Consider the following 26,436-nt stretch of genomic DNA (forward strand, 5'->3'; position numbering starts at 1 on the left):
AGGTTTAATAAGAGGTGATTGACACTGTCCTTCCCAGAGGGTTCGGGAAATGCACAGACTAAGGTTGACTTTAATCCCAGGCTCCCCAGTTCAGTTCTCTGGAATCATCACTGTGACTTCGGGGACACCCACTTCCAAACCAGGCGAAGGGAGGTCCAGGCCACAGGTGCTAAGCCTCCCCGGCTGCCCTGCGTGCTCAGCCCGAGGCAGTGCAGCCCTTGGGGATCCTCTGCGGTGGAACCAACTTCTCACCCCTTCCATTCAGGCCCTGACAGCTGAATGCTGACCGAAAAGGTTTCCTCTCTCTCTTCCTGGAGCCAAAACGTTTCAAGGCAATCAAAGCCAATTAAACTACCACCCAGCCCACCAACCAGCCCCTGAAGGTTGCTGTTTTTCACAACTTGACAACAGGAAGGCAGGCTCTGTCCTTTAAGATGCTCTTAAGCTCCTTTCAACAGGGTACTTAGTGGTTACCACTGAAAAGCACGTTGGCAGCTGCCTTTGCCTTCCCGGTGCTATTTTCTCTTTACTACCAAGGCAACAGGGCAGATGCTACACAGGATATGTCACATAGGGCTCGTCATAGTACTCTTAATAATTGAATAGAGACCATTATCTCTCTATTTAACCCTCTTGTGAATTCCAGCTGGCTTCTCTTTCAAATATCTTTTCATACAGTATTTATATCAGTCCTTTTATGATTATTTAAATAAAAAGGTGAGGAAATAAGCTATAAGTCATCAGGCCAATCTACATTTCTCTCTATCCGACTTCATCTGCAGAAAGCCCCAGCCACCATGGGTGAATTCTGAGATCTGTCTCTCGCTTAGACATTTCTCATCTGGATAATGATGAAGGCAGACTAGACAGTCCTCTGAAACCTTGGCTTCATGTCTTTTTTAAAGAAATAAAATGTTATAGATGTTTTCATTCTCTTGCCATCTCCAAAATGTTATGACTTCATGAAGACCTTATTTCTACTCTAAAATCACTCTTAATAGCCATTCCCTAGCTACTTTTCAACACGAACTTTCTTAGTGACGCCCCCACACCTTGAACCCCTAAATAAAGGTTACGTATTAGAAAAAGAAAGAGAAATGGGCAGTGAATCATTTATCACTAAAACAAGTGTTATCATGTCTGTAATCACTGAGCTGGTTAGTTCTTGGCCATCAGAGACACATTTCCAGGACTTCTGAAATCAGATACCTAGAGGCCAAATCAGCACTTCCAAAAGAAAATCATTTGTCAATATTCACATCAACCTTGAGTCCTGTGAGTGTTTCGAGGATGAGGGTAGCAGAGAAAAATCATCCATACAAGACAATGATACTAATGGCTCTGCTTGTCTCATTCCTTCCCTCTTGCACTCTGAAGTATGAACTGCTGAATTGCTGTGTGCGATCTGAGAACCCAACAGAAGACACAGATAAGCATCTTCTGTGGTTCCTGGCATTGGGAAGATTGCAAACTAGGAGAGGGGAAAGATATAGCTATATGGAAAATACATAGAACAATACACAGGCTAAAGATTCAGTAAGACAACAGCTCAAGAGATACCCCATGAGTGTCCGATTAAAAGGCCATGAGGAAGTCCTTCAACAGAAGAATGGATTTAAAGAAAAGATTTGGTACATATGTACAATGGAATGCTGCTCGGCCATAAGAACGAACGAAAGAATGCCGTCTGCAGCAACGCGGATGGATCTAGAGATGGTCCTATTAAGTGCAATAAGTCAGACAGAGAAAGACAAATATACGAGATCCCTCATATGTGGAATTCAACTTAAAAATGATACGAAAGGATTTATTTAAAGAAGAGAAACAGACTTACAGATGCTGAAAACAGACGTACGGTTACCAGAGGGGGAACGTGGGAGGAGGGATCAGGCGGGAGTTTGGGATGAACCTGCACACACACTGTGTATAAGACAGATAACCGCCAAGGATCTGCCATGCGGCACTGGGAGCTCTACTCTGTAGCCTATAATAACCTACAAGAGAAACGCATCTGAAAAAGAATGAATATATCTGTATGTGTAACGGGATCACTTACTTTGCTGTACATCTGAAACTAACACACCACTGTAAGTGAACTCTATTCCGATAGTTTTTTTTTTTTTTTTTAAGGCAGTAAGAGGTTCCATCAAGAAGTACCAGAAATTCAAATCAAGAGTTGAGATCAGAGGGGAATAAGGCACTCGGGGGACTCTTTCATCCAGTAGTGAGTCCTGAACCAAACCTTAAAGGCTGCCAGTTTTCAGGCAGTCTCCGGGATCCGTTTTAACACTACCGATTTGATCTGAAGCCCCCTGTTCGCTAGGTGTTCGGTTCTACAAGATAAAGGGAATACACACTTCATAAACAGAAGGTAGGAATCCAGAAACACTTGTCGATGAAAAATATGCATGTTAGTCAACAAAACAAGCGCACTTACTCTAGGGAATGGCGTGAAAACTACATCAAAGAATAGTTTATTCCCAATGATAGTACAGCCTATAGAGGTTTAAACGTCATGAGGCTGAAGGGAGCTCCCATCCCTCATACTGACGTTATGCAAGGGGAAGATAAGATGATGGTTGTTAGATGTGCTTGTTTCTTTAAAAAATATTTGTGTGCCTATTAGGCGTCAGGACTGTCTAGGACCCAGCATGTCCTCAGACAGACAGACATCCTGCTCTCACAGGGCTTGCCTTCTGGTGGGGAAGGGAAGGGGATAAGGCAATAAGACACGTGTACATAAAACACAGCAGGACCCTGTGGTCCTCACCCCCATGTCCTCTGCCTGGCTTTTGTCGGTAGAGAAACTTTAGCCAAAGAATAAGCTTAATCAGAGAAGTGAGAACATGCGGGAACAGGAGAGCAGGCAAAGGAGGCCAAATAATAACGTATTTTGGGCACAGCCAAGGACCATTAGTTCCTTCTCAAGGGCTGTAGATGATATTCGGAGCCGCACCCTGTGAGCTGGCTCACAGATACTGAAACCCCAGGTGCAAGAGGTTAACTGCGTGACCACCAGACTGTGCCCATGACATAAGCTGCCACAATTCCGAGAACTGACCTCGAGAGATGGAAACAAACAGACTCTGGAACTGAGGAGTAACTCTACTTAAAACAAGCAAGGTGATGCTGGTCGGACCACTGAGCACCAGTTTGAAGATGACTGTCAGAGCTGACTCTGCTGTTTCTGCATGGAGCCCCCTCCCTCCATCTATAAAAGCTCTTGCCCAGTGATTGTTAGTTGGGAGGGGGAGTCACTTTTTGGACAGGAGTCCACCCTCCCCATATTGCCAGCATCCAACATAAAGCAAACCTGGCCTCTTTAATGGACTTCCCAGGTAGGGCTAGTGGTAAAGAACCAGTGTGCTAAGGCAGGGGATTTTAGAGACATAGGTTTGATCCCTGTGTCAGGAAGATCCCTTGGAGGAGGGCATGACAGCCCTTTCCAGTGTGCTTGCCTGGAGAATCCCATGGAGAGAGGAGCCTGGTGGGCCACAGCCCATGGGGTCCCAAAGAGTCAGGCATGACTAAAGGGACTTAGCATGCAGCAGCAGACCCTGTCCGGGGGCCGACCAGGGAGGCTGAAGTCATGGACCTTTGCAGCCTCTTCCCAGGCCCTCCCAAGTCCTCACCTGGAGCCCAGCTGGCTAATCAGGCCAGATCGGAGGCCCAGGTTCACATCCTCTTCAGTTGGAGCCAACGTCTTTCCATGACTTCCTCTTGGACTCTGGATTCATACACAGCAGGAACATTTTTCAAGTGCCCGTAGGAGTTTGTTGAGTTAACCTGAGTGACTCATTATTAGAACATCCAGCTTCTTCTCCTCCTCGGGAAGAATGACTCATCCTTCTACACCCAACACCTGCCCCTCCCCACAGTGGGGAGCTGGGGAGCAGACGCCTACCTCTTACTAGATTCTTCCCACCCACGTGGCTGATGTTCCTGGGGCCACAGGGGCTGGTTTTCCTGGACTCCAAGGCCTGGGGGCTACAGTACTTGTTCAGGGATTATGTGTGTGCATCTGTGTGCATGCACTTATGTGAAAGCGTGCATGTGCGTGCGTGCGTGTGTGTGTGTGTGTGTGTGTGTGTGTGTATGAGTGTGTGGATCGTCACTGTCAGGGCAACATCAGACACGGAGATAAACAGTGAGTCCGAAGGCGTTGAGTCTGGGGCTGGGTGTGGGCAGGACGCTGAGGAGGGCAGAGAACCGCTGTGTTCACCGCTGTCTCTTCCATCGTTTCTGTGGCCAGGTGTGTTACAGTTTGGCCAGAGAGGTCACTTCTAGAGGGCACAAGCTGGTGGGAGTGGGGAGAGGCCACACCACGCACACACAGAAAACCAGAAGAGGTTCCGACATTTAACTTCTTCCCATGCCTCGCTGGGAAACGGGTGAAATCCCTTATCAGCGATGCTAAAGAGAAATGTCTGTGCCCTGTGCTTCTACATTCGTGGGAAAGTCTCCCCCTCTGGGAAAAGAGTTCTCCTTTTGTGTTTCAACTGGGGACTCCATTTGGAAGGCTCAGGAAAGGAGAAGACAGGCAGTCGGAAGTTGCCATAGGGAGCGGGATGCCCCTTGCCCTCCAGCCTCCTCAGCCACCTCCGCCATCCCAGCCCTCAGCCAGCTTCAGACCATCCCGAATGCACAGCCAAGACTCCCTGCCCTGGGCCCCTTCCTAACTGTTGTGCAATCCCCCTAATTTCCGTGTGATCTGAAAGAAGCCTTTCAGGCCGGGTACGACAGGGCCCCAGCCCCTACTGACAGTGGTGTCACCTGCCTTCTGCCTGGGGGCTGCACCCCGGGGATGCCAGCACAGAGGGAGCTGGCAAGACCACCTTCCAGGCTCCCTGGCCCTGGTGTTTAGGCTCCTTCTCACCACCGTCCTTCCCCGCCCTCATTTTATTCCCACCACACACTCTGCTGTTGCCTCCTGCCGAGGGATCAGCGTGCAAGCATTCCTAACCCCAGCCAAAGTGGAAACCAAAACTGGACTCAGAGAGAGCGGCACGCCCTGGATGAGCTGGAAAGGCACAGATTTGGGGACCCAGAAACCACCCTTCATCTTCAGGTCCGGAAAGATGGAGTGACCAGCTCAAGGTCACAGGTCATAGCGGTAGTATTTACTGGACCGGAAGCCAAGTGTCCATCTTCTGGTCCAGCATGGTCCACACCCCTGGGGTCTGCTCAGAAGGCCCCTTCTCCCTCCCCTTCCTGGGTGCAGGGTGTGCTCGGGAACCAGGAGAAGGGAGTGGGGGAAGGGAGGCACAAGGTTGCCAAGGTCCAGAAGGTCAAGTTCAGGTCCCATCCCAGAGCCCAGGGCTCGGGAGGCGAGAGCAGGTGCTGGGGGCATGGAACAAATTCAGTAGGGGCTGTGGGGGCCGATCTGTGGCTGTTACCACCTGGCTTGCATGAGGCAGCTGGGGCCAGCCCCACTGCCTGAAGGTCAAAGGCAGAGTGGTCATAACCTCTTTGGCCAAATGGGGAACGGCACTAAGAAACCCAAGAATGCAAATCACTGGGGTTTTAAATGACTGGTACAAGAGGAGGAGCTCGGTCGTTGTGTGCTGAGTCCTTGGTTTAGAGAAGGTAGACCTTTCAGATGCCGGACGCCAGCTTCTTCTGCCAGACACCAGCCAAAGGGGGCCAGGAGCCCTGCAGCGCAGGGGTGAGCCTGCCTTGCCCTCCTCCCAAATAGGAGGGCAGCCCCCAGCCCACCCCAGTTCTAGGGGGCTGCCTGATGGAAGACAGAATATTTCCTGGAAGGCTGTTACACGAAATGTGCACTCTCTCAAGGTCAAATACAGGGCCAGAAAAAAAGTAAGGGATGTACTAGAAACACCCATCTGTGTCGATGAGGATGTGCCTGGCAGTCCCTGCGTGGGTATTTCAACTGGGAGAGCAGAGAGCTGCCATCCTCCGGGCTTCCTCATATCACCCCCTGCTTGTCTCCTTTGATCTGTTTGCCAGCAAGCAAGTCACCCAACCATTCCAGTCTCCACCTCCGTGAGATAAAATCTTATTTCCCAGTGGAAGCAGCACTCAGAGTGAGTCACTTCTGCGTTCTGCAGGCCTGTCCCTAAATATCTGTATGCCCCTCACCTGGGTATTTCCTAACACCCGTGTAGGGAAGGTGTTGCCTGCTGAGAATCATCTCTCAGGTGGTGGTCTCAGATCCTTAGTGAATCAAGGTCTAGGCATTTTATTTGAATCAAGAGATAGCATATTGCAGCCATTAATTTTTACACTTGAAATTACGACCTCTATCTCTAATCACCCATGCAAATCTAAGTCAATAAGACGTCAGTCTGGATCCCCAAGTAGATGAGAGAATTCCATCCTGTTCACAATTTCAAGGATTTCATGGACTTGATCCCTAGACGTCAGTGGATCAGAGAGTCCTAAGATTCTTAGCCGCCATATATACTCAGTGGTAGAGGCATTCCAAAAACAGCCACGCTGGAAAAAGCTCCTCTGATCATTCTAAATCCATTTCCCATGGAATGGTTTTCTCATTTCCACAGAGAGCTATGAAACAAGCCATGCGAGTGTTGAGGCCCACAGACCCAGCGGGAGAAGGAAATTAGACCAGCATTTAGACAAGTCAACCCCCTAACAAAGTAACAGTGCGAACACAGCACCTGGGTTCAATTTCTGGGTTGGGAAGATCCCCTGGAGAAGGCATAGGCTACCCACTCCAGTATTCTTGGGCTTCCCTTGTGGCTCAGCTGGTAAAGAATCTGCCTGCAATGCAGGAGACCTGGGTTCAATCCCTGGGTTGGGAAGATCCGCTGGAGAAGGGAAAGGCTACCCACTCCAGTATTCTGGCCTGGAGAATTCCATGGACTGTATAGTCCATGGGGTTGCATAGAGTCGGATGCGACTGACTGACTTTCACTTTCACTTTCGATGCAATAGCAAACTGTATTTAGTGGATTCCTTCCTAAAACAAAACATCGTTTGGGAATGTAAAGAATCAGTTCCATAATTGTCCTGTTTGGGATGTGTGAGCTTTATTATATTTTCATTTCTTCAGTTAGACTTGTTAAAAAATTCAAGGCTACCCTCTACACACAGACTCTCTTTTAGATGACTGATGTTTGCCATTAAATTCACAGACAAATATGAAAGGCAAGGAGAAAATCAGAGGCATTTTTAGATACCTTCAGCATGTACAGTACATCTGAATCCATTCTGTTAAAGCTTTATTTATATATATATTTTTTGCCTTCTGCAAAAGTTTTCATATATAATAATTTCCCTATACACTTGGGAGCTAGTCACTTAAAGAAACCCCGTGGTGAAGCTTTTGCAAATTAAGTAAACATCCTGCCATACATTTGTGCTTTGAGTTCAGATGGGGACACGCTTCCTGAGGTGCTTCTGCTTTGGTTTATGGGGGGAGAGACCCCTGCGTACAGGGAAACCAGTAAGGCTCCACTGAAGGGATGAGAAGCAGGGGTGATGGGAAGGTTCCGAAAGTCGGGCCAACACGACCCTGCCACAGGGCTACCCCGGCACCCTGGGGTCAAAGGTTTAGCTGGTGGGCTCAGGAGTTCCAAAGGAAATGCTGCCACAGGACCCAGCAGGAGGGATGGCAGCCCCCTGCCCACCCCTGCCACACCTCCCAAGCCTCCTGCTTCAGCTGGTCTCGTGAAAGCAGGAGAAGCCCCTGGTTCGGAAGCCAGGCACTGGGGCCAGCTGTCCTGGCTGCTTATCCCAGCTCCACTGCACACTTGCTGTCACAGCTGTGAGCATTTCACCTCTCTGTACCTCCGTGTCCTCAGCATCACAGGTAAGGCAGTCCTGCAGGCCGGGACCGGGATCTTGCCTAGTCCCGAGAGCACAGCCCACATGGGGCTCAGGAAGTGTCAGTGACAGTTCCTGCCCTCAGTTCCCATCATCATACACATCCACTGTTTCCCATTTCACGCCTCGAATCAGGGCTTTGTCATTCCTTACCTGGACCACTCAGTGGCCACCTCCGAGGCGCCGCCACCTCCAGACTCCCTCCTGTGAAACTTACTTGCTGGTGCAAGAGTCAGTCTCCTGAACCTTCCTGGCTCACTGCTTTCCAGGTCCTTTGAACACCCTGGCAGGTCATCCCCAAGCCCTTCTTGGTCCCCCTTTCAGCTGCGTGTCTAGCCTGACCTCACCCCTCCCTTCCTCTCCTGCCCTGAACTGATTGATGACATGCCACCCAATCAGGGCTGTCATCCCTCTGTTCTCTTCCTCTGGGATGCCCTTCCATGCTCTCCTCTGCCTCCATTCTCAGCTCCTTGCACCAAACCTCTCCCTGACAGCCACCCTGGAGGCCCTATCTCCATGGAATTCCCCTCGGTTTCCTCTGCTTGCAGGATTTTCTCTCTTGGGAATTTCCAAAGCCTTTTATTCCTTGTGGCAAATTCCTCCCACCTTTGGGATCTCAAAGTTTCTGTGCACGCCAGGCTTCACTTCTGCAGGAGCTTGCCCATCTCAGGAGCTCAGGAATCACTCACCAGCTTGGGTGAGTGATGCTCCAGAGTGAGACTCTGAAGGGACAGGAGTAGGGGGCAGGGCTGGCTGGGGATGAGGGAGGGAGGAGGTTTTCTGGAGGAAGGTCTCCATGTGGGAAGGGCAGGATGGAAGGAAGTCTCCCGGCAGGTCACCCGGGGCCCTGGCAGAGCTGCCTCAGGAGGGGATCAACTGGATCGTGGGGGACCCCAGAGACAGACTCCCCAGGCCAGCCATCAGCAATTGCTCTAAGCAGGAGACACGTGCATTGTTACACAAACGAAACTAGACACCAACAAACCAAGGAAAGAGCTTCAATCAACAACTTAAGGCTGAAGACGTGGAAACAACCTAAGAGTCCACTGACATGAATGGATAAAGATGTGGTGCATATACACAATGGGACACACTGGGTACACACACACACAGTGGGACACACTGGGTACGCACACACAATGGAATACTGCTCAGCCATAAAATGATGAAATAATGCCATTCTCAGCAACATAGATGGACCCAGAGATTATCACACTAAGTGAAGTAGGTCAGAAAGAGAAAGACAAATGGCATATGATCTGACTTGCACGTGGACTCTAAAGCAAGGCACAAATGAACTTCTCTACAAATCAGAAACAGACTCACAGACATAGAGAACAGACTTGCAGTTGTCAAGGAGAACGGGGCGGGTGAGGGCTGGAGGGGGAGGCTGGGGTTAGCAGTTGTAAGCTGTTACACACAGAATGGATAAACAAGGACCTACTGTATAGCACAGGGAACTATATTCAGTATCCTATGATAGACCACAGTGGAGAAGAATATTTCAAAAAGGGAATTCCTAAGTGGTCCAGCGGTTAAGACTCTCTGGTCCCCACACAGGGTGTGAGGCTTCAATCTCTGGTCAGGAAACTAAGAATCTACATGCCGCATGGCATGGCCAAAAAAAAAGTATACATATGTGTAATGGAACCACTTTGCTGTGCAGCAGAAATTAACACAACATTGTAAATCAGCAATATTTCAATTAAAAAAAAACCAACAAGGCCAACGCATGCACTACATGCTTTAAACATATCCCACTTATTCAATGTCTGGAGTCAGAATTCCCAATAGCCACACTGGGATGAACGGGGTAGAGAGAAAGGACTAGGAGAGGCACCCTAACCCTGGAGCATCTATTTGAACATCACTCTGTGCCCGAGACATAAAGAACAACCCGCGAACACAAACAGCGCCTGACACCAAACTCCCTCATGGTCCTTGATGCCAAGCGTATTCTTCAGATGGAGAAACAAGAACTTTCCAAATGAAGTGTTAAAAAAAAAAAAAAAAAAACCCTACAGGAAGACAGTTTAGACGAAGATGTAGAATCCAAACCTCCCAGCTTGTCAGTTCGTCACTCCATCTGCAAATACATCTTAACCAAATCTGAGAAAGACTGCAGTTCTCCTAAAAGGCTGTTTCAATGAGGGAGGGAGCTGTAAAGGAGAAGGAAAAAAGACAGCCATGGAAACAAGTGCTGCTGAATTGTCATTGAGTGCAGCAAACTCGATACAGTGTTAAGCTTCACACACACACACTCAGAGGTGGGGTTCAGTTGCTATCGTTAAATTCTGGGGCGCTGTGCTGGGTCTTTGTTGTGGCACAAGGGTTTAGTTGCCCATTAGCATGCAGAATCTTAGTTCCCAGAACAGGAATCGAATCGCATTGGAAGGAAGATTCTTACCATCCGGGGAAGTCTCTTGCTATTCACTTTTTTTTTTTTTTTTTTCCCGATGCCGCACCTATTTGGAGCCAGAGGCATAGGAAAGCAGAGAGGATCGCCTGGAGGGGACAGATTGGGTGGGGGAGGGTGGCATGGGAGCTGGGGGGAGGAGGGACAATGGGAGCCTTTCCTTCCCAAAGGAGGGTGGCTTTGAATGGGTGCAGAGAGATGGGGTTGGAGGTCTACAGTCCAGGTTGGAAGATGATTCTATCCAAAGCTTGGTTGAGGAACTTGGGTTAGAAATCTCCACTCAAACAGGTGAGATGAGTGGCAACTCACACAGCTGGTGATGAGCTGACCCCCACTACCATCCCTTCAGGGCTGGGGGCCAGCGGGCTCCGTGCCTAGGTCTGTGCATGGACCCTGCCACTTGCTGGCTCTCTCACGTGAATTTAACCCCTGAACCTGACAGTCACAGCCAGGGGAGACAGGGAAGATGGAACATGTGATATAATCTCTCTCTGAGAGGTAACCAGTGAAACCCACATCCAACGCACAGGGCTGGTTCGCTTCTGACGTCTCCTTGACAGACTGCATGTCTCTCAAATGAACAGCAGTCAGAACGTGGCTCATCTGATTACAGCCCAAAGGAAGAAGAAAGAGAAAGACGGAAGAGCAGAAAAAGCAAAACAATCAGGGACCAGAAAGGGCTGCTATAACCCTCCCACCAGGACCCTAAGCCTCCCCCACCTGGTGCCTGGAAGATGCTGCTAATTCATCACAGACACTTTCTCACGAGCCCGAAAGTGGCTCCAGGTTCCTGCTCAGCACAGCATCCCAGGCAGCTGGCACCACTCGGATCAGCGTGGACATGGGTGATGAGACCCGTTTTCTATTCCCGTCTTGTTCAACCAGCCGCTAGTAACCAGTGTGATGCTCTTGGCTGCGGCGCGTGAATAGCTCATCAGGCCTCCCAGCAGTATTGATGACATCTTCTTCTGAATGCTTTCGCCCCTGTTTCCCTGACTGCGCACTCCTCGGGCGCTGCTCTAACTGACTGGCCACTTAGATTCTCTTCATGGGGCGAATTCACTGGCCAGCGAACCTAAGTGCACGAGACAGCAGGGTGCCAAAGGACCGCAGGGGCCCTCCTCCTCCCTGCGAAGTCAGCCAGCCGGTGTCCACACGAGGCTCCTGCAGGCTGGGGTAGCATGAAGTCGCTTCCTAGACGTGCTGTCTTCGGGTGGCGCCTCCAGAACAAGTTTCTGGGCCTGAAAGCTGAGGACCAGACCCCAGACCACAGGGGCGCCCCGACAATGCCGCAGAGAGCAGCCTGACTTCCTTGCCCCTCTTGGCTGCAACGAGACTCGGTTTCCTCGTGGGTAACACGGGTAGTGATTCCTGGAGGGGCTGCTGTGAGCATGGGCTGAGCTGAGCTGAGTGACTCCCACAGTGTGGTGGCTGGTCCCCTCGGGAATATCAAAGGTCCGCCATCCCCTTAATCAGGACCTCACCCATTCTTGCCTGGAGAGGGTGACGTTTTCCTACCTGGTTTCCACTCCCCGACACTCTAAAGACCCCCTTCCTCACCCAATCAGAAGGAATGTTCTACAGTCATGACAATGTCCTACCCAAAGCCCTTAAAGGGGGGGGGGCTCCCCAGCAGCTGGAAAAGAAATTCGAGTCTGAAGCTGCTGTTCAGAAATATTCACATTCCAGGGACTTCCCTGGTGGCCCAGTGGTTAAGGCTCCATGCTCCCTCAGTGTGGGGGACACGGGTTCAATTCCTGGTGGAGGAAGATTCCACACACTGTGGAGCAACTAAGCCTGGGTACTGCACCTACTGAGCCCACCGAGCTGTGATCAGATGAGCTATGTTCTGACCGCTAGTGATCTGGGAGACACCCGATCTGTCAAGGAGGTGTCTCAGGAAAACTAGTTCAAGAGCATAACCGAGAAACTGGCAAGGAGCTTGGTGGCTGGACCACCACAGTCGTACCAGCCTTTGGTGATGCTGGGGTGAGACCTCTGCCCCGTCCAGCTTTGGGCCTTGGGATGCAGATCAGTGGGGAGACAGGCATATAAAATAATGGTTTCAGCACGACCAGGACGTGAAATGAAGAGAATGCAAAACCAGTGAGCATCTACAGGGTGCTGGGAGACAGACAAGAGCCAGGAACCTGGCTGTGGGACTTGAGCCACTTAACTAACTGTGCAGCCTCTGTTTTCTCATCTGGAAAGTGGGCATAATAACACCCATCTCTCAGGCTGGTCTCAAGATCCCATTTAGATGAAGTGTGCAAAGCGAGTGCTACATGACTCTGCACGGATTAACATAATAATTCAGAACTACATTATTCTGGACAGCTCTTCAAAGTCTAGTGGCGGAACAAGGAGTAGTTCCCTGGGTAGTTTCCTGGGCTGACCTCACGACCCCCTGGATGGCCTGTGTGCCAGGAGGGTTCCGAATCCGAGTGACTCCACCACTGGTCCCTACTTGCACTTTCAGTCCAACATCATTCATCAAGTTCTGCACTGTGACGGGCACATTGCCTGAAACCCACACTCCAGGACGCACAAATGCCTAGAGGTCTTGATCCCAGTCACTGTCCAGAGCAAAGTGACTTCCTTCCTACTCCTCTGTCCTCACCTCACCCCCCTCCGTCCCATCCTGCCCTAAACTCCACTCCTTGATTTAGCCTGATCCTCAGCTAAACCCACAAGATAAGAATTACTTCCTTCTATCTGTATGACTTGAGATCCTATCAGAAAGGCTTAAGTGAAGTGAAGTCGCTCAATCATGTCCGACTTTTTGCAACCCCATGGACTGCAGCCTATCGGGCTCCTCTGTCCATGAGATTTTCCAGGCAAGAGTGCTGGAGTGGATTGCCATTTCCTTCTCCAGGAGAAAGGCTTAAGCATATGCAATTAATAGAAGACTTTGAGAGATGAAAGCCCTTTCAAGAACCTAAGGAATGCTTTCTACGGTGGAACTTGGGGCTTCCTTAGCCTAAGGGTACCTTCAAATCACACCACTTAAAAATGCCAACCAGCCCCCTCCCTGAGGGGGGGGGGGGGCTGCAGGGACAACCTACAGATGTTACACCCCAACCATTCCCCTCCTCAAGAGGAAAAGAAAACCACCACAGGTACACCCCGATCCACCCCGCTGGGAGGAGAGGCTGCCGGAGCGGCAGAGGGAGCAGAGCCCAGATTGGGTTTACAGAGTAGCTGGAATTTCTTCCAATGTTTGCAAATCATCTTCACCCTCCGTCCACGGCTGGACCAAAGCCAGCTTCTTTTCAGTTTTTACAGGCACACGTTTTTTATAGGAAACTGAAATCCGGCGCTCTTCCTGACAAGCTATGCGCTTCACAATCCATCATCCCGGGCGGAAAAGCAAGGCAGTGTTCTGACCAATACAGTCTCAGGGACGGGGCTGGGGGAGTGGGGTGAGGGTGGGGAGATGAGTTGGGGGGCGGGTGTGGGGAAGAGTTGGGGGGTGGGCAAGACAGGCCTCCCGCGGCCTCCTCCGTATCCTGGCAACTCTGGTACCTGTAGCTTCCGGGAGGGAACCTGCCTTCCAGGCCCCGGGCAGGAGAGAAGGTCTGGGGACAGGGGTGCGTTTGCCTTCAAGCGCGTTTCCCCTCAATCCATCCCCGCCGCCTGCGTCCGCCCACCTTCCACCGCCGGCGGCTCCGGCCCGTTAGCCCTGGACCGCCTCCTGTCTACACAGCGCCTTCCCGCCCGGCCGCGAAGGTCAGTTCAGGAGATGAATCAGCCTGGTCTCCGCAAGCCGCCGCCGAGGGTCGGGGGTGAGCGGGAGGCCCGGGGGCGACAGTTCTGACTGTCACCGCCGGCAGGAGAACGATGACAAAGCTCGCGTCTGCCAGCGCCGGCCCCGCGGGCCTCGCCACGCCCCGGACACCGCAGGGAATCGGGGCGAGCGGCCGGCCGGGCAGCAGGCTGTGACTGCGGCTTCTGCGTGGGGCCTGCGGATTTTCCGAACAAACGCCCCCATACGTTCCTAACACTCGGTCAGCGCTCGCAGGGTGTGCAAGTGAAGGAGAAGCCAGAGTTCTGGCTCATTCGTGGGTTTTAAACAACTTCCTTTAACAAATGTGCTTTTTTTCTCAGTCCCACTTTCAAGACCTGGGTGGGTGCTGGGGAGAAGAACCTGACTCGGAGATGAGTAGCCAGGCTGCACCCTCCCCCCACCTCGGCGCCTGGGGGAGATGACACCTGTCTAAATAAGTGGAAAGCCCTAGTAGCAGAAAACGACAAGAGTCTCAATGGAGGTTCCAGTGAAACAAGGAGGGGAGCTTCCCTGCTGGTCCAGTCCGTCAGTTCAGTCACTCAGTGGTGTCCCACTCTTTGCAACCCCATGGCCTGCAGCATGCCAGGCTTCCCTGTCCATCACCAACTCCCAGAGCTCGCTCAAACTCATGTCCATCGAGTCCATCCCTGTTGGTCCAGTGGATGAGAATTCACCTGCCAGTTCAGGGAACACAAGTTCAATCCCTGGTCCGCGAAGATTTCACGCACCTAGGGGCAACTCAGCCTGTGCACCGCCACTACTGAGGCTGTGCTCTAGGGCCTGAGCTCTGCAACAAGAGAAGTCACCACAATGAGAAGCCACAGCAATGAGAAGCCCCCTCACCACGGGAGAGTAGCCCCCCACTTGCTGCAACTAGAGAAAGCCCAAGAGCAGCAACAAAGACCCAGTGCTAAATGAATCAATAAATATATATTTTTTAATGCAGAAAGGGTTCAGAGGAAGCAGAAACAATCTTGTGGAGTTAAAAAAAAAAAAAATCCCAAGAGCAGAATGTGTACAAAGTCACACACACAAACCACTAGAGCTTGAATGGCAGCCTTGTGACCCAACGAGTCATCAGTCATGAGGTGCTTTTTTGCAAGTCATGTACTATTCGTTCATGAATTGCAATCAGATTTCAATTGCAATCAGACCTGCTAGATGCAGGGCTCTGTGCTACATGCTGCGTAACCACAGTGAACAAAGCATGCGCGGGTGAAGTTCACATATAATAGAATAATTTCCAAGCTCAGCCAGTTGAAGGAGCTGACAGTTCTACTGGGAAGTGTGGAGTAGGAAGCAGAGCAGGGAAAGATGGGCAGGCAGGGTAGGAGAGGTCTCAGAGAGGAGTTTGGACTCCATCCTAAGAGCAAGGTGAGGCCATAGAAGGTTCATAGCAGGGCAGTGACTGGGTAGGATGTGTTTCCTACAAAATCACCTTGGTTGTGTGTGAAAAATGGATCCCCAGGGAGCAAGGCCACTTAGAAGAAGACCATTCGTTGTTGTTTAGTCACTAACTTGTGTCCGACTCTTTGTGACCCCCATGACTGTGGCCCGCCCGGCTTCTCTGTCCGTGGGATTTTCCAGGCAAGAGTACTGGAGTGAGTTGCCATTTCCTTCTCCCAGGTATCTTCCTGACCCAGAGATCAAACCCACATCTCTTGCATTGGCAGGGAGATTCTTTACCACTGAGGCACCTGGGAAGACCCAAAAAGACCATTGTGTGTGTGTGTGTGTGTGTGTGTGTGTGTCGCTCAGTCATATCCAGCTCTTTGTGAGCCCCTGGACTGTAGCCTGCCAGCCTCCTTTGTCCTTGGGATTTCCTGGGCAAGAATACTGTAGTGGGTTGCCATTTCCTTCTCCAGGATATCTCTCCAACCCAGGGACTGAACCCAGATCTCCGGCATTAAAGGTAGATTTCTTTACCATCTGAGCCACCAGGGAAGACCAGGAAGACCATTGCTATTTTTCAAAACTTAGGACAAAGTCAAGCTTCTCCCTCTAGCAACTCTGCTTCCTCGCGTTCACGCAGTGAACTTTCTGGACAGCTAACTTCCAGGAGCTCCATCCACAGTGAGCTCCACAGAAAACAATGAGCCACCAGCAACAGCTGTGATGGCAAGTTGCTGTCCTGCATATAAGTTATGATTTTATAGTGGCTTCCACTTCCTTTTCAACTTTACATATGGTAATTTTTTTAAGTTAAGAATGTCTGTGACACTGTTTCCTCATTAAATTGCAGATTGTAAGGGAGAGGGGGTTATCAATACCTGGGTGTGACTATGAAATTGATCATCTGTAACTATGTCAGCAGCCAGCCCTGTGCAACCCAGAGTTAAAATAGGCAGAGAACAATTGCACGAGGGGTCAGCCATAACTCCACCTCCATACCTGAGAGTTTGATTGCAAAAGTTTCGGAGGGCATAGGTATAGGGATAAGTCAAGTCATCCTATTTGTTCAATCCCAAGACTGTCTTTAACGCTTCTTATCCTTCTCAGGGTTAAGGTAATGTCCTCATGATGGTGCACAAGGCCCCATGAGCTCTGTACCCCGCCCCTCCCCCACCCTTCTCTCCCACCGCCGCGATGACCTTCTGCTGCTCCAGCCACAGGGCCTTGGCTTGGCTGTTTCCCCCAGAGCCCTACAGGGCCTCCCTCACCTCCTTCAGGTCTTTGCTCAGTGGTTTGTTTGTATGTTTAAATAGGAGATATGAAAACTAATGGGCTTCCCATGTAGCTCAGTTGGTAAAGAATCTGCCTGCACTGCTGGAGACCTGGGTTTGATTCCTGGGTTGGGAAGATCCCCTGGAGAAGGGAATGGCCACCCACTCCAGGATTCTTGCTGAGGAGCCTGGCAGGCTACAGTTCATAGGGTTGCAGGAGTCGGACACGACTTAGCACTATCTTTCTTTATGAAAACTAATATTCTTTGTTCTTGAGAATATTCCTAACCAAGACCATCACATCTGTCAGTGCTCATAACACATTTAGCAAGCTCCCCCTTACCCCAAATCATAACGGGCAAATACAATCCTCAGCAGTTTGATGTGAGCAATCCTGGCAACCCCAGAGAGAAGAGGCCTAAAACGTCATCCATCCATCCAGCTGGGCCAGACAGAAAGTCCAGCACTGAGCCAGTCCCACTGGAATCTGACAGCACGGCCTAGGCCAGCATCACAAATTCTGCTGCCCCATCTCTAGGTGCCCTGTCTCGACCGTGATGATGTAACTGAGAAATCCACAGCTTCCGACCCAACACAGTCTGATATTTAAGATTCCAGACGGAAAATTACAATCTTTTATTCATAGTCCTGTGGAATCTAGCTTTGAAACACAATGGCCAAAGTCAACCTCTCTGAGGCCTGCTGAGCACCTATTTTGATGGCAGAAGCCCCCTGCCTGCTCCCTGCCCCAGCATCTCTCATCTTTGAATACATGAGCACCCGTTTATTTTGTTTCTAGCCCGGCTCCTCGTCCTGCTGGGTGGTCAGCTCCGCAAGACAGGGGTGCGTGTGTTTGTTCACGCCGCATCCCTAATGCCACCCCAGGACTGACCCAGCGGTACATGAGGAAGCCAGATTAAATGCTGAACAGACCTTGGAGACAGTCATTTTCAGTTACTTTGCCTTTAGAAAGCACTCTCTTATCTTTCTTCCTTTTTTTTACTTTTTCGGCCACAGCAACAATGAAAAACCTGCCTTTCTCAACATGGTTCACTTAGCTAAACCTCCAGATAAATTGGCTCGTTTTGCAAAGACGCTGGGAGAGGAGGGGTAAGGGGTGCCACCTGGGTCTAGAAACTCATTGTCTTTGACCCCTGAAGTCAGGGCTCAGCTGAGCTTAGACAACCCTGCTTATAAAGGGGGACACACTCGAGACTTGTTTCCTTTCCTAAGGTTTTCACTTTCAGCCTCAGCACAGACCCAGCTTCCAGAGAAGATCCTCAATGTGGACCCACCAATCCCTGAGCCTGTGCCCTGGGGGTCTGGGTCTGGCCTGAATCCACCACCAAAAGCAAGAACCTCGCCCTGACCCAGGACACCTTACACAGGCGCAGCCCACGGGGCCACGATGATACCTCCTATCATCATGGGGAGAATCGGGGGTGGGGTGACCTCTGAAACATTCCGAGGCTGCTCCAAGAACACCCTGAGACCCCGTACCTCAGAGCCGCTTTCAGCCCTTCCTTCCTCAACTTTTCCCTCTCCTTAGTTAGCAACATGAATCCAAAGCACCCCGTTTCAACAACAGAGCAGGCCAGACAACGCTTTGACTGGCTTTTGTGGGTCATTGAGAAAACAAGCCCCCTTCCAGACTGGGCTGACCCCAGGCCCCTGCAGAGCAGCCCCCAGAAAGCTGCCTCATGCTCCCCCAGGGACACAGGCTTGTGACCACACTCCCGGAAGATGCAGGATTCAGTAGCTTCGGAGGAAAGCTTCTAGAGACTCTTCAGACAGACCAAAGAAATAGCATCCAGAGTCTCCTTCCCGACCCCTAGCACAGAGAATATAATTCAGAGAGCCAGGTAGGCGGAACTCAAGTTGACAACAGATCTCGGGCAGTAAAATATATGAACTGGATTAATTGAGTCAAGCAGAGGCCACCTGCTCCCTTCGCCGACAAAGAGAACGCGTGTTGATATGATTATAAAGCCCAGCTTTACAATGCGCAGCTCCAGTCCTCCCTAGCCCCACAGGCCCCCTCTCTTTCGCATCGCCCCCTCCCCTCCCTGGAGTGGCTGCCCGAGAACTCACTCTGCCGAAGACTGGGAAGTGCATGCCGTCCCTGGCTGGGTCCCCGAGGTCAGTCACCGTGGGCTGTGGGTACAGCTGGGGCTGCCAGAGCCACCGCGCCTCTGCGAGGCCCGTGAGGCTGGGCCCTCGGGGGCTTTATCAGCAGCACAGGCGCTATCGGGCCCAGGAGCCAAGCAGAGGGGAGGCGCCTGCCTGGGGCCTACAGATTGCTGGGGTGCCCTCGCCCGCACTCAACCAGGAAGCCTGGCCCCACTCCCTGGGCCCTTCGGGCTGTGAGTAGGGTGGGGGCCACTCCAAGCCCTGGCTGCTGAGTTTGGGTGCTGGAGTCCTTCAGAGCCGGGGGTGCTGCCTGGAGGAGGCATCCAGAGGGGACGAGTTCCCCAAGTGAAGGTAGCTTCCCTCCCAGGGGCAGAGGGCTCTTCAGAGCCCTGAGCTGCAGGGACACAGGGTCTAAGTTTTCACAGGCTTTCCTGGGGGGAGGGGGGGGGCCTGTCTTCATTCACAGCTGATTTGCAGGGAATCTGGCCACCATCTTAATAACATTGGGGCTCAAAATAACCACATTCCTGGGAACCAGAGGTGAGTCACCAGAAACAGTGCCTAGGAGGGAAAAGGGCCAAGAGTCAGGGCTGCCCAGTGGGTCCAGCCACCGCCACGCTCCTGAGGCCTGGCATGGAAGACTTCTTTTGCAACATCCGTCCATCACTGACCGGATGAGGGGGCACCTGCCCGGAGCGGCTTTACCCGGTGAGGACACGGTGCCCTGGAATCGCAGTCGGTGGTGGAGGGAGTGGCTGAAACATGAGGCCTGCCCTGCATGGGCTGTGTTACACGCTCAGGTGTAACTAACACATGGGTGTTTTTGCTTCTCCAGCTATATTGACGCTGCTGGGTTCTGTCCTGCCTGAGAAAAGTCTCTCCAGCCTCTCTGCTGGCCCCTTGGCCACCCTCTGTGCTGAGGCTGGTCCAGAGGCCCCGACGGGCAGCCATCTGGCCTCAGCTTTTCCGCAGATCCAAACGGGCCCTGCTGTGAGGCTACAGCTGCGGTAAAAACCACCACCAAGGGCCACTCCATGACGCTCTGTTCTCACAGCAGCTGGAAACCCCCAGTGGGGGCCTGACCACCCCCCAGCAGCCCAGCACCGAGGCGGGTGGGGAGGGCAAAGCAGGTTCCAGGGCACCTTTAGGCTAAAAATACCCACTATAAGCATCATCAAACCAGCAGTGTTTAATAAAGGAAATCAGTCCTGATTGTTCACTGGAAGGACTGATGCTGCAGATGAAGCTCCAATCCTTTGACCACTTGATGGGAAGAACTGACTCATTGGAAAAGACCCTGATGCTGGGAAAGATTGAAGGCGGGAGGAGAAGGGGACAACAGAGGATGAGATGGTTGGATGGCATCACCAATTCAGTGGACATGAGTTTGAGTAAACTCTGGGAGTCGGTGATGGACAGGGAGGCCTGGCATGCTGCGGTTCATGGGGTCGCAAAGAGTCGGACCCGACTCAGCGACTGAACAACAGGAATGATCATTACAGTGTTCAGTCACTCAATCGTGTCTGGTTCTTATGTGACCCCGTGGACTATAGCCTGTCAGGCTCCTCTGTCCATGGGATTTCCCAGACAAGAATACTGGAGTGGATTGCCATGCCCTCCTCCAGGGGATCTTTCCGACTCAGGGATCAAACCCAAGTCTCCTGAGGCTCCCACATTGGCAGGCAGGTTCTTTACCACTGAGCCACCAGGGAAGCCCACAATCATTATAGACAAAATTTCAAAACAATGTTCTTAGCACAGAATTTTTAAAAAAAAATGTTAGTTTTTTTTTTTTTTTTGAGAGGCCAGAAAAATGAAAAAAATGTCAAAGAAGCAGGTCACGTGAGGGTTGACTTCCAACAACTCGACCACAGGACAGATGATCTTACTTAGTGACAGAGGCTGGGCCAGGCTGGTTCATGGTGGCGAGGTGCTGCCCACACCCACTGGGCGTGGGACGGAGTGTGTAATTAGAGGAGTTGGCATGAAGGAAGTGCGCAGGGGAGGTTCCGGCCTGACCATGGTGGTCACCAGCAGGGTGATGGGAGCAAGGAGCTGGGTCACCATCCCAGGAAGAACAGAAACCATAATAGTTTCCTCTTCAGAGTCCCTAGGCGCTGAAGAGAATGTGCCCCCAGCAACTAAACACGGAGCGTAGCAATGACTTAGAAAATGCCTATAGTAGAAACTGTGACTTCAAATCTTTGGCAAAGGGACCATCAGGCAGGCTGTGAGGATTCTGCAAGGCCACTGAACGGTGCTTCAGGTAACAGGTCGGATCTCACAGGCCCCTGAGCCTGGAAAGTCCAGCAGCTCTGGGTCTCCCGCAGACCGCCCGGTGCCTTGGAAGTTTCCCCAGAACCAGCCCCGTGGGCAGTGCAAGGCTCTCCTCCCATGAACCCATCAAGGGAAAGGCCAGTGTACAAAGCACAAAACCAGCAACCAGGCTCAACTGGGCTCCAAAGTGCCAGCCTCATGGCGCACTGAGGCCTTGACTCTTCCCCAGGGCAGAGCTCCCGTGACAACCAGGATGAGGGAGGGCGAGTGGTCTGATGGGGAGCAAGGGGACATTGTCAGTCCCTGGTCAGCAGGCTGCTCCCAGGAGCTTTTCATGCATTTTCTGCCTTTCTTTCCTCTTCGTCTCTGAAAGGGAACCATCGGCACTATCTCAGCACAGGAAGTGCAAGGCCTGGTTATTTCAGGAACACGAGGATCCCTCCAAATTTCAGCACGGTCCGCTCTCCAAGCCCCGCCTCATTTGTTCCACTGACTTATGAATGTACAAGCTTATACCCGGGGCTTCCTATATGCCAGGCTGTTCTAAGCACCGACAGTCACCTATATAATCCTTGTAACTGTCTCTGAGGCATTCGTAGCCTTGGGCGCAGTTTACAGAAGAGGACATTGAGGCACAGAAAGAACAATGAACCTGCTCAAGTAACAGGGCCAGTTTCCAACCCGGGAGTCTGTACCCAGGGCCTGGAAGCCGAGTCGCCGTCTGGCTTTAGGGTGAACACTGGGTTCGTTCACAGTGGACCAGTCCATTCCCTTAGTAAGGATGGAATCCAGCAACTGTTTGAATGTCTCAAGGGTTCTTGGTGTTCCAGTTTTAGAAGAGGAAAAATAAGTGGATAGAAGAAGTTTTTAATAGATTTTTCTTAACTTTTAATGTTATTTGGAGTATAGTTGATTAACAATGCTGTGTTAGTTCCAGGTGTATGGCAAAGTGACTCATGTACACATATGTACGCTGCTGCTAAGTCGCTTCAGTCGTGGCCGACTCTGTGCGACCCCATAGATGGCAGCCCACCAGGCTCCCCCATCCCTGGGATTCTCCAGGCAAGAACACCGGAGTGGGTTTCCTTTTTCTTCTCCAATGCATGAAGGTGAAAAGTGAAAGTGAAGTCGCTCAGTCATGCCCGACTCTTAGCTACCTCACGGACTGCAGCCCACCAGGCTCCTCTGTCCATGGGATTTTCCAGGCAAGAGTGCTGGAGTGGAGTGCCATTGCCTACTAGAGGTACACCATTACAATCATTGATCATATATCGAACTATACATTTGATCAACTGCTTCAAGTCTAGACATCGTGTCTGTTGAAGGCTCAATCATATATTTGGTAATACACATATGTATACGTATTCATATATGTATATACCTGTATACTTATATATATACACACATATTCCTTTTCAAATTCTTAACAATCTTTAATAGACTTTTAATTATAAGAGTCATGACATCTTCATTGAATATTTTTGAAAATTGCAGATTATCACCCATAACCTCAGCCCCTCCGCAGCCCCCTAATATGATTACACTCAGATTGTGATGCATTTCCCTCTGGACTTTCCACACATGTTTCTTTTCCTCTAATATTTTTATTAGGAAACATTTCAAACAAAATGAAAATTACAGAAAATGTCTGTGTAAATACTCCAGGACACATCTCTCAGTTTCATTGAAATTTTGTCTCATGTCAGATTTTTTAAAGAAATAAAACATAATTGATACTGTTGAAGGCCCAGTGCGATGTACCTTAATCCCATCCCCTTTTTGCTTAGAGGTAACGACTAACCAGAATTTGGTATTTATTGGTCCCATGAATTTTCAATACCAAAAAATAAAAATAAAAACCCACTATAGCCATGTGGAAGACATAAAGAAAGATAATTAAATGAACGTCAGGTACTTGTTTATAGCTGAGGAGCATCCATTGTATATATGAGCCACATCTTTTTTTAATTGGCATATAGTAGCTTTATTGGAGAAGGTAATGGCACCCACTCCAGTACTCTTGCCTGGAAAATCCCACGGACGGAGGAGCCTGGTGGGCTGCAGTCCATGGGGTCGTTGAGGGTTGGACACGACTGAGCAGCTTCACCTTCACTTTTCAGTTTCATGCATTGGAGAAGGAAATGGCAACCCACTCCAGTGTTCTTGCCTGGAGAATCCCAGGGATGGAGGAGCCTGGTGGGCTGCCGTCTATGGGGTCATACAGAGTCGGACACGACTGAAGCGACTTAGCAGTTGCTTACACGGCTGTTTGTTTTTCTGCTGTTCAGGGAAGTGAATCAGCCATACAAATGAACTTATCCACAAAACAGAAGCAGACTCACAGACATAGAAAACAGACTTGTGCTTGCCGAGGGGAGGCAGGGAGGGACAGGAATGGACTGGGAGTTTGGGGTTGGTAGATGCAGACAATCGCATTTAGAATGGATAGACAACAAGGCCCTACCGTATAGCAGGGCTTCCCTGGTGGCTCAGCTGGTAAAGAATCCGCCTGCAATGCGGGAGGCCTGGTTATATGCCTGGGTTGGGAAGACCCTCTGGAGAAGGGACAGGGTACCCACTCCAGTATTTTGGCCTGGAGAATTCCATGGATTCTGTAGTCCATGGGGTCACAAAGAGCTGGACACGACTGAGTGGCTTTCACTGTGTAGCACAGGGTTATATTCAATATCCTGTGATAAACCATACTGGAGAAGAATATAGTTTTTTAAATGTGTAAAAAACCTGAGCACCAAGAACCCTGACCCAGCTACTGAAGAGAGGGTTAGAGGCGCCCGCATCCACACTTTCCTTCTGCTGCCCCCCGCCTGCTGCCCTCATCCCGCCCACCAGGTGCAAACACCGTCCTCGATTCTGCTAATCCCTCCCTTGCCTCCTCTACAGCTTTACCGCCTCTGAATGTATCCCTCAACAGCAAATTGCTTAGTTTGTCATGGTTTCTAACTTTGAATGCGTAGCATCATGCTATATGGATTCTTCTACTAATATCTGTACTTTTTATGCAGCGTAATTCCTGAGCTTCAGGGGGAGTCCTTTGTTCATTTCCGCTGCTGGAAGGTGTTCCTCGGTACTTGAATATCTCAAGCCGTTTAGCCATTTGGCAGGTAATGGAGCTTGAGCCGTGTTCAGGTTTTTGCTACTTACTGCCACAAACATTCTTAGCCATGCTTCCTGCCGCGCATGTGTAAGATCCATTTGGCGTGTGTGTCAGTGGGCGTGAAGTCACGTGGCTAATGTGCACACTCAGTTCTCCTAGAACCGTCAAGATGTGTATGGAACTTCAAGAGCAGAAGATACAGTTGCTCCCCAGTTGAATCAGCACTCGACAGTGTCAGACTTTGACATTTTTCTCAGCCAGGTAGGTTCCCACGGACGGAGGAGCCTGGCAGGCTATAGTCCACGGAGTCGCAAAGAGCTGGACACGACCGAGTGAGCACACAGGTGCGCGATGGCCATAATTTTCATTTGCATTTCCCAGATTACTAATAAGGTTGGGCACCTTTTTACATGCTTCTGGGCCATTTATTTCTTCCTTCCAGTGAAAGGCTTGTGAAGCCTGTTTTCGCCCATTTCTCTGTTCTGTTATTTGTCTTTTTCTTAGTGAGGCGTTGGAGTTCTTGACATGGTCTGGTATTCCTGACATGGTCTGGATACCAATCGTTTCTCAGTCACACACTTTGCAAGAAGCTTTTTCCTGGGTAGGGCTCACCTTTTTACTTTTTAAAATAGTGTCTTTTCATAGAGAACAGACTGGCTGTTGCCAAAGGGAGAATGAGAGTGGGGCAGGGAAGGACTAGAAGTTTGTGATTAGCAGATGAAAAGTATTACATGTGAATGGATAAACAAGGTCCTACAGACACCACAGGGGACTGCATTCAATATCCAGTGATAAAAGAAGAAGTAAAACTGAGTCATCAAAGGGGAAAGGGGGGAATAAACCAGGAAGTTGGGGTCAATACACACACACTCCTGTACATAAAATAGATAACCAACAAGGACCTCCTATATAGCACAGGGAACTCTACTCAATATTCTGTAATAACCTAAATGTGAAAAGAACCTGAAAAAGAATAGATATATGTAGATGTATATATAACTGAATCACTTTGCTGTATACCTGAAACTAATACCTTATAAATCAACTATTCTCCAATATAAAGTAAAAATTAAAAGAAATAAAAAGAATTCAGGAGCAGCTTCTCTGGGTGACCCAGCTCAGGGTCTTTCATGAAATTGCAGGCAGGGCGTCACTAGGGCTACAATCATCTGATGGCTCAGCTGGGCTGGGGGCTCTGCTTGCAAGGTCCTCGGGTGGGCCACTTGGATGGCTACTGGCAAAAGGCTTCAACTCCTCACCGCACGGATCTCTCCACAGAGCTGCTTGCATGTCCTCATAGCATGGCGGCCGGCTGCCCCCAGAAGGACCCAAGAGAGCAAGGTAGAAGCCACGAGCCTCTTAGGAGCTGCTGGGCTACAGTCCATGGGGTCACAAAGAGTCAGACACGACTTAGCTAGCAACTAAACAGGATACCATGCATCATCACTTCTGCCAGATTCTACTTGCTGGAAGCAAGTCACTAAGCCCAGTCTGCACTCAAGGGCAAGCGTGTTGTCAAAGGGAGTATATCAAAGAGTTTGTGTTCATATTTTAAGCCATCACATTGGTTTATCGTTTCTTTTTCCCATATTGTCTCCAGTTTTCTTATCATGCTATACTAAACTCAAGATGAGTTGGATAGCTTTCCTTCCCTGTCTATTCCCTGCCGTGGTTTGTCCACGAGACGGGTGAGCTGTCAGCAAAATCATTTTGTCCTCATGCATTTTTCAAAGTGAAGGTGACTATTGGGAGGGGGAATACTAACTGTTTTAAATGTGTTTTCAGACTACAAGTTTGATAAGCATTCAATATTTTTAGAACATGTTCCAGACTGAAAACTTACTCCCATTTTCTTAAACCTGATACATCTTTCGTCTACCTTGCCCTAGTCTAGCCTGCTGCAAAATTCTTATGTTCAGCAAAACACTGAAACAAAGATGTAACCTCATTCACTTGAAGTATTTCAGTATGAAGAGTTGGGGAAGGTATACGGTTGAAGAGGTAAAATAACACACTTAACTAATAACAAGTAATCCATTGGTAGACCCGCTCATTCTCATAAATTTAGGACAGTGACTCTTCGACTTTTTTGGTTTCAGGACCCCTTTATCTTTTAAAAACAATTGAGCATTTTCTTAAATGTGGGCTTTATCTATCAATATTTATTGTATTCGCAACTAAATCAGAAAGTTTTTTAAACTAGTGCTTATTAACTCACTTGAACATGGCATGGTAAGCCTAT

General features: G+C 50.1%; 1 protein-coding gene across 11 annotated transcripts in view; it reads right to left on the reverse strand.

Annotated features, from left to right (window-relative positions):
- ANK1 (ankyrin 1) overlaps positions 1-26,436 on the reverse strand; it is a 239,438-nt gene that overhangs the window by 122,360 nt on the left and 90,642 nt on the right. For 2 of the 11 annotated variants that reach the window (XM_060407160.1, XM_042241369.2), the window contains exon 1: positions 18,764-18,875. The exons of the other annotated variants lie outside the window; for them this stretch is intronic. In XM_060407160.1, coding sequence (XP_060263143.1) covers positions 18,764-18,787 — 24 coding nt within the window. In that variant the 5' untranslated portion in view covers positions 18,788-18,875. Of the gene's footprint in view, positions 1-18,763; positions 18,876-26,436 lie in introns of those variants that run through there. 11 annotated transcript variants of the gene reach the window in all.

The sequence above is a fragment of the Ovis aries genome, chromosome 26 (assembly GCF_016772045.2).
Source record: "Ovis aries strain OAR_USU_Benz2616 breed Rambouillet chromosome 26, ARS-UI_Ramb_v3.0, whole genome shotgun sequence".
Lineage (NCBI taxonomy): Eukaryota > Metazoa > Chordata > Mammalia > Artiodactyla > Bovidae > Ovis > Ovis aries.